The 16,700-nt window shown below is 31.0% G+C and overlaps 1 protein-coding gene across 3 annotated transcripts in view; it reads left to right on the forward strand.

Annotated features, from left to right (window-relative positions):
• LOC129757881 (glycine receptor subunit alpha-2-like) overlaps positions 1–16,700 on the forward strand; it is a 50,596-nt gene that overhangs the window by 32,550 nt on the left and 1,346 nt on the right. For 2 of the 3 annotated variants that reach the window (XM_055755253.1, XM_055755254.1), the window contains exons 3-7: positions 1,265–1,565; positions 1,634–1,716; positions 10,265–10,429; positions 10,515–10,753; positions 10,894–11,082. In XM_055755253.1, coding sequence (XP_055611228.1) covers positions 1,265–1,565; positions 1,634–1,716; positions 10,265–10,429; positions 10,515–10,753; positions 10,894–11,082 — 977 coding nt within the window. The remainder of the gene's footprint in view (positions 1–1,264; positions 1,566–1,633; positions 1,717–10,264; positions 10,430–10,514; positions 10,754–10,893; positions 11,083–16,700) is intronic. The other variant, XM_055755256.1, reaches the window with a different exon arrangement.

The raw sequence follows: 16,700 nt of genomic DNA on the forward strand, positions 1-16,700 counted from the left end.
TTCAAATCAGAGTTTTATGGAGCTTTTTTCCTTAAAAAAACATTAAAGAACAAACAACAGCAATTCCAGGTCCAGACATGGTGGGTGCAAAGTTGAAACTCTCGCTCGAACCTGAAAGCCCGCACCCACTTTTGGCAACCGCCATCGTTGTTCAGTAAGGCTGTTGCTTTGAACCTCTCCTGCTGCTGCAGCAATCCTCCGCTGGGAATGATTTACTCCCTAATTATAGCCGATGAATGGCGCTTCTCGGTTACACCTTTCCACAACAACCTGGGTCCAGTGGCAAGTTTAACACTATTTCGCTTCGTTTTTTCTCAATTCAGCTTACCCCGATCTCGTTCTATTCTTATCGTCCGTCGTCGTCGTCGTCGTCGTCGGCGCGGCATTGACGGCAAAGTTGTTCACCACAATTCAATCCATCTAATTCAAGTTAATTGCCCTTCATTCCACGGCGTGAAATGTTGATTTGAAGGACACCTCTCTTCTGGACTACCCCCTTCTCGGGTGGCTGGCAAGAAAGTGATGTAGGTCTTGAAATTCTTGGAAGTTTTTTTTTGTTTTCGTTCCACCCAAACAGTCTCTACTAGATCGATATTTTTTTTTTTTTTTGGGCTTGTGATATAGCTCAGTTGGCAAGTCCGTTGTCTCCTGAGCCGATGTCCGCGAGTTCGAGCCCAAGAGTAAACATCGAACACAGTTGTACCGGATAAGTTTTTCAATAACGATCCGCCAACTGTAACGTTGATAAAGTCGCGAATGCCATAAATATGGTAAAACGACTATAATCGAAACAAAAAAAAAAGATATATTTTTGGCCAAGAAAACAACACAGCAGCAAAGTTAATTCTGCATAAGTTTACATCATCTTAAGCAAAAAAAAATCTAGAAAAAATGAATAAATTACCACAGATGATTTTTTTTAATTCAAAATAATTCTCTTTCACTCTATGGAGCCACTTTTTAAAACTCAAATGTATTCAGACCTGTTTTTGCATCGAAACAATGTAAATTTTGTTTGAGCTAACTGTAACTGATTTTTTTTTACACTCTGGAGCCACTATTTCCAACACTTGTTCATTTTTTAAATAGTCATTCAGTCACTCTATGGAGCCACTGATTAAAACTTATACAAACTTTATTTACTTGTTCCAGCACAAGAAAAAAGCTTACTCTCTGGAGCCACTATTCCCTAATTTGAACCGCTCAAAGCTCACCGCTGTCCAAAGCTCACCACTAATGCAAAACCTTTCACCCTCTCCCGCAGCCTCCCAAACCGATGTGTCAGTGTCGCTCTACATCAACCGGATATCGGGGGTGGACGAGAACAAGGAGGAGATCTCGATCGACGTCTTTCTGCAGGTCATCTGGGAGGACAACCGGCTGGCACCGGTGGAGGATTCGTCCCTGACCAAGCAGTACGTGGAGCTGACGCTGGCCGAGCGGGACACCGTCTGGGTGCCGGACCTGTACATCCGGCAGCTCCGGGAGATGAAGGTGATGTCCCTGCTCGAGGAGCTGTCCAGCCTGCGGTTGTACAAAAACAGCACCCTTGTGCTGAGTATAGGGTGAGTCTAAAGAAACTTAGAAATCATTGGGCTGTTAACAATCTAACCTTTCTTTTCTTCCTTTGCAGAGCTACAATAATATTCAAATGTGATATGGACTTTGTTCTGTATCCGTTAGACGTACAAAGATGCCCAGTAGATTTTAGCAGCTGTAAGTGAACTGTTACTAACGCATAATCATTGATTGTTCTTCTAGATTCTCAGCTTTTCTAGCACAACAGCACTGGTAGGTTTCATTCGTAACAAGTAAATCTCCACGTTTAGAAATTTCTTAGTTTCATCAATAGAGAGGTCTTTTCACTAATACTAACACTTTAAAAACAGTTTTTGATACAAATGAATACAAATAAGTACTCCCCAAAATTCAATCGATTTCAAATTAAATGTCAGTTTTCCACATCAATTATTTATTATCTATAGTTTGAGGGAATCTTTTTGGTTTATGAAAGGGCAAGTTTGAAAATGTATATTTCAAAAACACTTCTGAACAAATTCAAGAAGTTTTATTTCGGTGCCCAAATGTGGTTTCACATTTGTTCACGGTATATGTCCAAAATCACTAAAAAACGCTTATAGAAACAAATTTTTAAAGGACTGAGTCACCCGCTCTGTAAATTTGTGCGTTATTTCAGTACACCATTTAGTGAATGCCAGGATATTTATTTTTGCATGTACACATCCATCGCTATGTGATGAAAGTTTCAACGGAAGTTCAAAATTGACTTTTTTGCTTTCCACATAATTCCAAAGCGCAAATGGGTTGGCTTTTAATTTTTTTTGCATATAAGCTTCAAATTTAGTGCAAAGTGTTGTTAACAACACTTATATAAATCCAAATATCTCGGAAATTCATAAAAAAATTTAAGTTGTGTATTCACAAAAAATATTTTTAAGATTAAATGAAACTGGTATTTTTATCATGATATTTTAATGTACATATGATAATGAAGTAAACCAAAACATTGCAAATATATATATATATATATATATATATATATATATATATATATATATATATATATATCTATATATATATATATATATATATATATATATATATATATATATATATATATATATATATATATATATATATATATATATATATATATATATATATATATATATATATATATTTAAAGTAGTTTTTGTAAAATAGCATTTGTTTCTTAATATTTGGAACTTTTAACAATTTTTTTTAAAATCAATCAATCACAAACATTTTTCTGCATGTTGTGAACAATGTTTGGAAGAAATTTGCAAAATCGTATCGAAATAAATCAACAATTTCCAAAATTATTTTTCAACTTTCATGGGTAATAACTTTTATAAAACTGAAAGTAACGGCTTCAAACCTGTTAAGTTGTGTAATTCATATTGAGATGTTACAATCCCACTGATACAATAACGCCGGAAACAAATTTCAAATTCTTCTTTTGTCACTCGGAGTTGGAGCATCGCGAGGAGGGGGGATAATAAAAAATAATGTGAAAAACAAATAAATTGGAATAAATTGCACGAACGCTTGTGTGCAACGAAATTTCATACTATATTATTGCACAAAACCAATAAATCAAGTAATTTTTTAACGAATTTTTTTATAATATCAAAAAATAAAAGGTGAAATTACTCCCATTTTTCAATATTTTTTTGGTTTTGTAATCTTTCAGAAATAAGAATTTTTGTTCTGAAATTTACATAAAATATTTCAAACATTATTTATTTCCCTCTTCAGGTTTTTTGAAAATTTCGAATGGTGGTGACAAAAGAAGAAATTGATATTTGTTCCAGCTCAATTGGTATTCTCATTGAATAAAAATCATGCATTAAAGGGTTAAATTTACGGTGGCTGATATTTTCATGTTAAATTGCTGCAAAGTGGGTTTGCTCCGATTGTCAATAGGATTGCGTTTATATTTTGTTTTCGCCTGCTACAGACAGTCTTCAATTTCAGTTGAATAACGATTCATCTAAACAATTTCTATGGGATCTAGTAAGATAGAACGGACACATTATGATTTAGAATTTTACCCTTGGATATTTTGGTTGGTTTTGGTTTGATGAAACGTGTTATTTGTCTCCCATTTTGTTTATTTTGCTATGAGACTTTGAGACAGTTTCTAGTATGGCCAACAAGAATCTCCAAAAAATTTAACTTAAAAAAAATATTGAAAACACCACCCCAACAAACCTGCATTATGACAGAAAGTTGTGAATCAATTCTGAAGAACAAACTTGTGTTTAACCGAGTCCCAGCCAAGATATTCAAGACAAGTGTTGAATGCATATTGCAAATCAAGCGTCGACATGATTTGAGTTTTTTAAATTAAAAATTAGATAAATATCCAAAACAATTACCGATCAAGCAATGTTATTCGAAAACAAGGACTCGAAGTTATATGAGCGTATTTGAAATGTTCTGGGTATTATACTCGATTCATAATAGTTGGGGAGAGTATAACAGTAAAGGAACAACTCTTGCAATAGAAAAATGCGATGAAAACGCGAGCCGAGTGTACTCTACAACAGCTTTTTTGAAATATTATAATTCAGATTCAGATTCATCAAAATACTGATGCGACCAAGGTTGTCGAAAAAAAGGGTTTTTTTGGACAAAAAAATTGTCATTCATATATAACGACTCTCTAGAAATTTCAAATATATTTTATGAATTTTATCGAAAATTCAAGTTCAACCATGAGTAAATATCCCGATTTTCCAAGGAAATATTTGAGCGCATAACTGTGTCTAATCAGAGTCGAAAGAGACATCGAAACTAGTTATTTTCAAAAAGTGTCGAAAATTTCGAAAAACTTTGAAAATTATTTAAATTTACGGTCTGTTACACAGATTCTGTAACGACAATTTGATCAAAATTCAAGGTTATTACAGATTTTTTTGTAATTTCGGCAACCTTGCATGCGACTGCCAAACTGCCTCAGCCCCTGCAAATGGAATGTTAAAGAAGAGCTTAATGACTCAATTTACTTATTTCGATCCTATTCTTTCGTCACAAAATGCTAAATAACTCATCATCTTCAACAGTTTTTTATTTAATATGTATTTAATTATTCTGATGGATTAATATCTCCACAAAAAGTTCTGCTGACTGTAGATTAGACCCATTGTTTAGTTTAATTAAAAAAAAAATGAAACAAAAAATCAAATTAATAAAATTTGTTACTAAATATAATTAAAAGGTTTTCTCCATTTTTTGCATAAGTATCACTCCTAAAGTAATAATAAGATATGTAGGGAAAATATTTCTTCACTGAATTGGAAACTACTTTCTGACTTCAATAAAAATGAACAAATTAAACAACACAACTTGATGCCAGTAATTTTGAAATGCTTCAAAGTGCTGCTTGAATATTTCGTAGTCACATGCAATTAATTTTTGATGATCGTTTTGAAATTTCCTCCTAAATTTTTATATTTTCGTCACAATTCAGATTATAAATCGTTTTCTTTCAAAATTTCTGAACTATTGTAAACATTTGATAACGTTCAATTTGCTTGAAAATGTGAAGTTACTTTTTTTTAATCATCATTAGGGAAAATTTTCATTTCAAAAACCGTGTGCTTTTCCGCACAACTTTAAAAACAATGTTTTAGGCCCTTCTTTGAATTTTTTTTTCGAGAATAGTGCGTTGAGCAGGGGTGAATCTCCTCTACAATATGGAAAATTTTCAGAGATACCGATATTTTTTGTCTTAAAATTATTCTTAAAAGTCAGATGGTTTTAGTAAAAATCAGTAGGGAAGAATGAGGATACTTGATCCTTAGGAATACATGCCAAACAACAAAACAACAATGCTGTTATTACACAAATTTTTAAAATTATATTTTTCGAGTTATTCAACTTTGTTTGAAAAATAAAATAAAATATGATTTGAAGATCTTTTTTGATCACATGCTTTCCACATGAAAAAATAAAAAATAAAAATAACATGTATTTTTCTTCTGATTGGATCGTGATTATAGATTAACACGAAATGACTAATACTTTTCCGATAACTAATAGGACTCAAAATACTGTATTTATCTAGAAAATAGAAAATTTCAATGTGATATGACTGTAGGGTAGTAGACAAGCTTTGAAAATTCTCTTTGTCTTATACTTACAAACTGTGAAATGAGAACTAATATGGCAAAAACCTTTTATCTTTGGGTTTTGTTATTTTTTTTGCCTAGGATCAAGGCTTCAGGGCATCCTGAATTAAGGATCAAGTCTCCTTTAACTTAAAACAATATCATTCTTTTTCCTACACACTTCTAGTTCATCTACGGGATCATTTTCTAATTTTTGGAGCATATAAATTTGAAATTACACGCTATCAGAAAATACAAAAGACGGCGATTTACTAAATTTTCCAAAAAGATATGATGAAAATATAAAAAAGGGGATCAAGTATTTCCATTCTCTTCTACAGCAAAACAATAAAAAAAAATTTCATCCTGTATCTCAAGTATCAGTATTTATTGCAACGTATTTCGTCCGAATTATTACAATTTAATCAAAATAAAGAGTTCCAATTTCCTCTATCTGCATATATACCATTCATCGCTTTGGTTGGAAAATTAAAAAAATTGTGTAAGATTGGTTTTATTCTCTTATAGTTTAGGAACAATGGGGCTTCAATAAAAATAAGACGAATTATTATTCAAAATATATAATATAATTAGGAAACAAAACTTATAAAAACCCTATTTCAAACAAATTCCAGCGGTTGAATCCTATCACATTTCTAATCTGCTGGGTCCCTAACAGATTAAAATATATATTTGCTGGTTTATTTGGAAAAAATATAATGATTTGCCCAGACTCTGCTCTGTGGAAAATAACAACAATTTTCAAAACAAAAACATTGGTTTTCGCTGTTTTTAAATGCTTACGAAAAGTACTCTTGTATGTTTATTTCCCAACTATGAACTATACTAACCGATAACACTAAAAGTTCATTCTCATTGTGGTTTTGTTTCTTTTTTTCTGATTTTGCTAGCAAACGTTCCAGTTAAAACGTTTTTTTAGTGGCACAAAAATAATCAAGTTTAATCAAGTGTAACTGGTCTGCTCGGAACCTTGACCAGCACTGATTTCTTCTTCATCCGACCGTAAGTTGCGGCAAACCCGAAGCAATCGACCATGTGTAAGTTTTGATAATTTCGAGACAGCTGAATCCGCCAAATTGCCCACATTTTCTTTCAAAAAAGAAGTATTGGGCCAAAAAGTAGCAGAAACTTAAAGAGGAGAATGCAGCCACCCAAAATACAGATTTGACGAAGTACAAGTGTGCAAAACTAATCAATAACATGACTGAAGTGTGTGCCAGCCGATGGGAGACACCAAGAAAAAGTACACAAGTCGTCTTACAAAAAACGATAAATATTTTTTATAATTTTTTTTCAAATATTTAGACCCTTTACACCAAATGTGATACCTGAAATCGATTGCTTGTCCCAGCTTCCCGGATGACAATTCTCATTTAAATCAAGTAAATAATATTGTCAAAATCGCAAAAACAGTTATTAGGTAATATGGATGACCCCTTTGGTTGACTCGTTATACAACATCTGGTACCTGAAATTGGCTGCCTGTCTTTTAAAACCCACATGCGTGAACTGAAATCCAATGAGCAATAACGCCGGTATCACAAAAGCAGTAAACAATTAGACAACCCCTTTCGCCGACCCCTTACACAAAATTTGATACCTAAAATTGATAATCCGTCCCTGAAAACTTCCGTGTGCCAATTTTCATCTTGATCCAATTCGTTATTATCGCAAAAACAGTGAACAGTGATAATGGACGACCCATTTTGCCGACCTTTGTCCCGAAATTCCATAATTGGAATCAATTGCTCGTCTCTCCCGAGTGCCAATTTTCAACTCAAGCCGGTGTATAATATCGTCAATATCGCAGTGAATAGGTAATATGGACGACCGCTTTTGCCAACCCCTGACCCAAAATTGGATAATTGAAATCAATTGCTTGTTCCTAAAACCTCCCATGTGCCAATTTCCATCTTAGTCCGATGTACAATAACGTCAATATCACAAAAACAATATTTGTCTTGTATGGATGACCCCCTTTAAAAGGGATCATCCAAAAATCTAAAAACATTTTTCATCAATCCTGGTTCCAATAAGCATCCATGCCAAATTTCAGCTCTCTATGTCTTAAGATGGCTGAGCCTATTGAAGACAAACACACAAACGAAAAAAACAATCGGAAATTGCTTTTTATATAGGGTAAATGTACCCAATTTTGGCCTCTAAGGCATGGTTGACTAATTTTTCCAAGATTGTAGACGTCCTGTAATGTGCAGCTATGAATATCCTTTGACAAACATGATTGCTTACTAGCCTGGAATGCAGTAAAATATGACTTGGCTTTGAAACTGTGGATAATTTGAGAACAAGTTATATGGATTCAACTGTGGATAACTAATATGCAGAAAGTTAACATATAAAATGTTCTTCGATGTTTGGTTTTGTCTTATTTTTAGGCCTATATCTTGACATGTATTTCACTTAGATGCATTTTGGCATGGCAAGTGAAGGCTCACTTACTCTATATAAATCTATTTCATTTCGAAATCTGATTCAAATATAGAGGCCACATAAAAAGATTCAGCATCTTTATATCTTCAAACACACAGAATTTAGATTTCCACGTTTAGAACCAGAGCTGAAGTTAAGGAATCAAGAATATCAGCACCACCATGTGAAAAAGGTATAAAAGACAAAATAAACAAACCCCGTTTTTAGTGGATTCAAATTGGGCAATACGAGCTCTTCTTAACACAAAAACCGTTTTTGGTTTATCAGTTTTCGTAAGATTTCAATGCAGTTTGAGCAAAAGATCTAAAAAAATTTAGATCCAAAAAATGACATTATCCTCACACAACTTGTTTTATACACCCTTTACTCCACAACGAAGCAAACGGTCTAGATGCAAAACATTAAAAGGGGGAGAATACGGAAAGCTATTCACTCACTCCTATAGAGAGAACCTTTTGAGAAGCTTTTGTCAAAAAATAAGGGAAATTTTATAAATTTTATTTAAAACATTGAGACGAAACTCATATTCCAGCTAGGTTCAATAAATAATTGCGAGCTATTTTTCCATAATAATACCCTCGTATCGATAAAAACAAATTAGAATGATTCTACGCACCGTTTTGACCATATAGACTAGATTCCTCTAATTAGCGATTTAAACAAGGTTCCAAAATTTTCAAACGCGTTTTTCTCGAAACGCCATAAATGAACATAGACCCTTTTCACGTTTTGGTGCTTATATTTTTTTGATGTTTATATTATAATTATTTTTGATGAAGTTTATGATCGAGAATTTTATAAGTGTTTTTAACCCTTCGTTTCATGATTTTTTTATTTTTCCTAAAAACATCATTTTAAACAGTTGAAAATGATGAGTTCATCAAGGAAAAAAAATAAAATAAAACACGATTTTTTCATTTTTCTATACATTAACTGTTGCAAATTTGTTACTTTATGAAACGTAATGATATCATAGAATTTAGAGTAGGGTCTAACGGGTAAAAAAACACCATTTTCACGAATTTTTTTTAGAGCTATCGTTAGTCATTTTTTCATAGAAAAATATTGAAAAATGAGCCGGTGACGGAGCACTTTCAAGGATACCTTTTAGAAAACAGGATTTGCGGTGGACACTGTATCTCAGCACAGAATCATCTGAAGTCAAAAAATCAGAGCAAAATTTTTTTAATAGATGTTTTTCTGGACGCCAATGATTTTATTTAACTTAAAAAAAGATATGAAATTTTTGTGGCTGTTTCAAGTAAAAACTACGATTTTTACGGAAAAATCTCCCCAAAGTAAAAAAAAAGAAAATCTTTGGGGTTTGGTATTTTATATGTAGAAAATATGTTCCAAATTTGAAAAGAATCGGTGAAGTAGTTTTCAAATGGCGATGTCCACGGACTTTAAAAATGTGCTTTCGAGAAAAACGCGTTTGAAGTTTCTGCTCTCTCTCTCTTGCAGTATTAGATAAGAGGAGATAAAGGCCTATAATTTCTACAGTTTTGCTTCGATTGACTTGAAAATTTGACACAACATTCTTGAAATGTTTTACAATAAGAAAATAAAAAAATAAAAAAATCAATTTTTTGAAAGTGTTAGACCCTACTCCCCCCTTAAACTAATGGGAAAATCCAAATAGCATCTCTTAATTTTTCTTATCAAAGACTAATTTTGATATGATGGAAAAAATAAATTCAAGCCTTGAAAGCCCAAGATCATACGGTTCTACTTTAAGGTACTTACCTTTCCTATACACTCATTCAAATCACTCGATGAATGTCCTTTCGAATTATATTTTTTGTCCAATTAAAATACCTAACGAATTTGAAGTTTACAACATGTGCAGTACGTATTGCTTTTTTCAAAGTTCAAGTGGTACCTGAACATTTTAGAACTTTATCAGATGATGAACATGCGGGAAAACGAAAGTTAAGAAATGTGCAAAAATATCTTTAGAACATACACTTAAAATCATCATGAGTTTAATAATTGATTCTATTTCGAAGTAGATATTTGTGCATGAAGAAAGTAGAGCATCACTACTGTTTTGATACTCAACACTTCGATTGAGCCTATAGGTATATTTTGTAACCGCGCCTTTTCTCACCCTCGCCCGACAAATGTACCTATAGACAAATATAGCGTTAAGGAAATGCGCTTCCGGTGGCGAAACGACAACGCCCTCACCTTCCCGAAAGATTTTGGCGACGGGTTCTTCCGGCTGCCAAAGTACGTCGTCTCGTTCTTCACCGAGCCCGAGCCCCAGATAATCCACTACGGAGACGGTAAGACGATCCGTGTGTGTATGCTCCGAGTTGTCCGGTCGAATTGGGGTCTGAGAGTATGTGTTTTTTTTCGTTTCTTTTTTGGGCATTTCTCTAGATAATCACAGCTCGGCCCGACTGGAGATCACCCTGTCTCGGGAGGTCAAGAGCTATCTGCTCGAGAACTACCTGCCCTCGACGTTGTTCGTGTCGATGTCCTGGGGCTCCTTCGTAGTGGTTCCGGAGATTGTCCCCGGCCGAATGGTGCTCCTGGTGACGACGCTGCTCTCACTCATCACCATGTTCGATACGGTTCGCAATAATTCCCCGGACGCACTGGAACTCAAGTGTCTCGAGGTAAGTTCTAATTTTAGCTAATTTCTTCTGGAGGTAATTGCGCTCCCAAATGGTTTCTTTGTTCGGGAAACCCGTTTCTCCGGTGGCTAATTATTCTAAATTTTTACACTCATTTTTTTCCCTTTAACCTCCATCTGCAGGTGTGGCTCATATCATGCACCTTGTTTGTGTTTTTTGCCCTGATGGAGTACTTCATAGTGCTGTTCGGGATCCGATACGATAAGCACTGGCGCGTGGTGGCCAAACAGTCTCACGCTACCCACGTGGCACCTCCGGCAGTTCAACTCCAATCGACGCTGAGTCTTGGACCGAACACAGTCGAGACACCGGTGAGTTATTCCTTCATAAGTAACAAACTATAGTATAGAGGAAGTGTGGGGTCACATTACATGTTTCATTTTAGAAGCCCTTTACTACAAGATGGCGTGTTGAGTAACATGAGAGAAAAAAATGCGTAAAACACTTTTTTACGACTTGGGCGTTCCTTTATGGACACGTTCAACGGGACAATGTGCTTTTAAAATGTTAATAAATCAAACCGGAACTGCAAAGCCAAGGTTTCTTGGAAAAATCCTACAAAATTTGAAACAGAGAATTGAATAAAGGAAATGAAAATAATGGATGTTTGACATAACGAACTATAAAAAAATTGATTTAAAAACAAAAAAACAAAAATTTATAAATCACTTAAACAATTAAAAATGTACAAATATGAAAATAAAAAAAAAATAAATCACCCGTGAGTTTTCATTACATCGTGTGAAACATCTTAAGAATTGATAGAAAACTGCTTGAAAAGTTATCAAAATAACTTTTAAATTTGTATTTCACATATAGAATATGTTGTCCAGACTACAAATGTGGAAAGAAATTGTGACTAGTTTGTATCAGTTTTTGTATTTATATTTTTTTCGTAATAAAACTGTTTGTTCACATTTTGTTTCATACGACGTAATGGAAGCTCACGCAAGGAATGGACAAAAATAGCAAGAATTGCATAAAAGATAAAAGTTACATGTATGTAAGAATGACAAAATAAAATGATAAATTATTTTAAAAAAATCACAAATTGGCACAAAAAAAAATACAAAAAAAATAAAAATGCTAAAAACTATAACTATTTTAAAGATTGTAAAATGTACAAAAATGACTAAAATGGAAAACAATATAAACATGTATGACAAAAATTACAAAATAATTCAACTACAAAAAAAGACAAAGCCAACAAAAAATTTAAAAATTGATAAAAATTACAAAAATGACAAAAGCTTCCAAAACTAGAACAATTACATAAATGACAGAATAACAAATCTGACAAATAGGGAAGTAAAATGACCAAAATAACTAAAATGTCAACAATAAAAAAATAATATTTGGAGAAAATTATCAAAATGACAAAAACGAATAAATTTGCAAAATTTGAATATTTGCTATACAGACCCCGTTCGATTTTGGCAAAACGCCCGTACATTTTGTGTTGCCAAAATCGAATGTTGCCAAAATCGAACGGGGTTTTATCTCAACTTACATTTTAGTAATTTTTAAAAAAATAGCTATTATTATTACCAAAAACGTTATTTTTAGTCCATTTTCGACCATTTGTATTAATTCTTTTATTTTTTTCATCATGTTTTTGATGCATTTTGCACCTTTCTTGTTTTGTTTATAATGTTTGTTTTCATGTGACATATTTGCTGTTTTTGTCATTCTCTATCACTTTTTAGTTGTTTTTCATCATTTTCAGTCTTTTGTTTTTTTTAACTTTTTGAATTTTTCATCTTTTTGTCGTTTTCGAGTACTTTAAAAATTCATTGAAAAACTTTTCTTTTTATTGTTGCATTTTATCACCATTTCAGAACTTAAATACGTGTGAATGGTGTTTGTCTAAATTATATAAGTCCAGTTATAACGAAAAGTAAAAGGTAATGTTGTTTCTAAAAACCGTTCGATTTTGGCACATGTGCCAAAATCGGATGTTGCCAAAATCGAATGTTGCCAAAAACGAACGGGGTCTGTATTTGCAAAACGACAAAATTGAAAAAACTCTAAAAATTCGAAAAAAATGACAAAGTTTACAATATCGATAGAATATGAATATCAAGAGAATATGATAAAATTGATAAGATTCACAAAAATGGGGTGATTGAAAAACTAAAAAAAACATTAAAGATTACATAAAAAATTTTTAAAAAAATTAGAACACAAATTTGACCAAAAAAAAGAAACAAAATTCAAATATAAAAGTTTTAAAATAAAAAAATGGTTCAGCTGAAAAAAACAAAAAAAAATTGAAACACTTAAACAATTGAAAATGTACGATGGCATTATGGCAAATTAACAAAAAAAAAATAGAAAAATTTAAAAAAATCATAAATTGAAAAAAAAATCAAAAAATAACAAATACTGCTGAAAACCACAACAATGGCAAAAATTGTAGAAAGTACCAACAAAAATGAATAAAATTACAAATATGTATGACAAAAATGACAAAAATAATATCAATCACAAAAATGACAAAATCTACAAAATCGACAAAAATGACAAAATCGACAAAAATCACAAAAAATACTATTCCAACAAAAAAGTAAAATTGACAAAAATGACAACAACCATAAAAAAATTACAAAAATGACAACGTTACAAAACTGACAACAATAGAAATAAAATGGCAGAAGTGACAAAAATAGCTCAAATATCAACAATAAAAGATAGAGATTTGACAAAAATTATAAAAATGATAAAACTGACAAAAACGAATCAGATTTAAAAAAAATTAACTAAACAAGCAAAATTTGAAAATTTTCGATATTCGCAAAACGGCAAATTGCAAAACTCACAAAATTTTAAAAAAAATGACAAAGTTATGGACTAAATAAAAAATGAAAAATGACAACAGAATTAAAGATGAAATAAAACAATAAAAATACAATAAACAACAATAAAAATTAAATTATTTAGAACACAAATATGAGAAATAGAAAATGATACATAAAGTGTCCTAAATCACAAAAAATTCATAAGCGATATATATTACATAGGCATCAAAGCCGTTAAAAGTTTGTATCAATTACCATACAAAAATACAATTCAAAGATGAAAGTTTCTAAATAAAAAAAATGATTCAACTGAAAAACACTAAAAAACAAACAAAAATTTAACACTTAAACAATTGAAAATGTAAAATTTGTAAAAAATCACAAGTTAACAAAACTATCAAAAAAAGGAACAAACACGAAAAACATAATAAAATAAATTCTCTCTAGTTTTCATTAAGCCGCACATGCCATTAAAATTATAATCATCGAAAAACATAATAAAAAAAAATTGAAGTGAAATGGAGACATTCTTTATTCATATCAGCTTATTTTTTGTACAATTAAAATAACAAAAAATAAAATAACAATATTATGAAATTGATAAAATTGGAGTTGTTAAAATCATTGAGATGATTGTCAATTATGAATTTGAAAATAAATCAACAAAAAAGATAAAGTTAACAATATTAAAAAAAAAAAGAACCGAATTGACAAAATGGATATAATCGACATAGCGCATAAATTTAAATTGACAAAATTAACGGAATGCTAAATTGACAAAATTGAAAAAAAAATGAAAATGCATTTAATTGACAATTTGTCAAAATTGACGAGCTCGACAAAATTGATTAAAATTGAGTGATGAAATTTAAACTAAAATTGATTGAGGAAATTGACAACATTTACAGCACTGAAAAATTGACAAAATTTTCAAAATTCACAAGTTGACAAAATTGTGAATTGATCAAAGGACAACATTGCGAACGAACGAAAAAGGACAAAATTAACCAAATTTAAAAATATGACCATAATAACGAAATTGCCAAAACTTTTTAAAAATTACACAAATGACAAGTGATTTAAAAATATATAAATGACAAAATAATAGCAAAGTAATTTCAAAGATAGCAACAACAAAAAATACACAAAATGACAAACACTTCAAGACTTGAAAAAAAATTACAGATATTTCAAAAAATACAAATACTGATACGGATCACGAAAAGAAAAAAGAATTTAAAGAATTTCGAAAACAATTTAACTGATATGATTTGATATAAATTTGGAAAAAAAATGCAACGATTTTTTTAAGATTATATGAAAACTGGTCAAAATTTGAAAAATAATAAAAATTCTCCAAATATGTCAAAATTATAGGAACAATCAAAAAGGTAAAAAAAACAAATTGTTAATGAAATTTTTTAACAAAATTACATTGATTTTTCTTAAAAATTTTATTAAAAAAAATCCTCATGAATCCCAAAAAGCAGCTCTTTTTTGAATTTCGGTTGAAAAATAACCATATTCGATCTTCTCCCCGAAAAGTCATTTAATGGGTTTTCAAAGAGAAGTCATAAAATGGCATAACACGGAAAAAGGTCAATTTTTTGGTTATTTTTCATCCATAAATGCTTAATCAAATTCCAGCGTGTATGAGATTTTTCATACATTACACATGAAACAAACTTAAATCTTCGTTTTTCGTCATTTGCAAAAAAAAGTCATGTGAAGGAACTAAAATTGGTGATAAAACAATTGATTTTAGTATTGAATAAAGAGCTAAGAATCATACCAAAACACGAATAAGAAAGTAGTTACGAGAAACGATGATTTACCAATTTAATATTTTACTGTTAACGAATTCGAAACTTGCGTGTCAAATTATTCATTAGGACTGTTTGATGTGTTCTCTTGCGACATTATCAATTTTTAAGCTTACTGCTTGGAAATATTTTCCAATAATTACAATTTCCACGAAAATTCAGATATTTCTAAGGAAAGTTCACATTTGATTTTGTGCAGAACCGAAAAACATACTGTATTTTTATAAGAAGCTCATAAATCTGGGAAGTCGAATTTATGAATTTGGTTACTGGCGTAAAAAAAAATTATGGAAAAACTGAAGAATTCAGTAGAATGCTCGCCATTTTTTCATAACAACTACGTCGTCATTCTGAAAATTTGTCAACTAATATGACGGGTGAGGTAACCTGTTATTTCGAAGAACTATGGATATAGATCAAATTTGCCCGGAGTTTTGGTCGTCCATTTTTAAAACTAATACCCGAATTAATGTTAAAAAAGGAATTCTAACTCCTAAAAACTAAAAGGTTTGAGCTAATTTAAATTAACGAATAAATAAAAAAAAATTGTCCATGTTTTTTTTTTTGTTTTTTCTCAAGTACAAATTCATCAACGTAAAAACATGTGACGAAATACTTTTAGACAAGATTTTTTTTTATAAAATTCAGAATTCTGACAATAGTTGATCCAACGAGAAGGTTAACAGAAATGATGAAAAAAAAGTAAAATTGACGAAAAATCAACTTAAAATACACGGAATTTAAATAAAAAAAGATAGAATTTGATCAATTAAGATATTGAATTGACAATATTGCGTGAAATTTAAAATGTTCGAATTTTCTCAATTAACGAGATTTAAAAATACACTAAACCAACAAACTTGTCTAGTTTGTTTTAATGAGATAAATGTTGTTATTGACAAATTTTAGAATTGTATGAAAATTGGTCGGAATTGGAAAAATAACAAAAATTCTCTAAATTTTTCATAAGAGAAAGTTTTGTCAAAATTATAGGAAAAATAAAAAAATGTTAAATTGTTAACGTTCTATAAAAAAATTAAAACCATTAAAAGACGGAATTCAATAATATTATAAATTTGATCAAACTGCTGAAAGTTGTTCAATTTACAAAATTGATACAATATTCAAAAATTGGCTCTGACAAATTTCAAAGCAGCTAAAAGCTATCGATATCTTCTGTGTTGTCAAAATTGTCAAAAGAATTATCAATATTTGTCAAAAAAAATTCTGAACTTGTCAACATTTTTAAATAAATCTCATTTAAACTGAGCCTTATCAAAACACAAGTTCACAAAATGAATGCAATTG

This window comes from Uranotaenia lowii, chromosome 3 (assembly GCF_029784155.1).
Source record: "Uranotaenia lowii strain MFRU-FL chromosome 3, ASM2978415v1, whole genome shotgun sequence".
NCBI lineage: Eukaryota > Metazoa > Arthropoda > Insecta > Diptera > Culicidae > Uranotaenia > Uranotaenia lowii.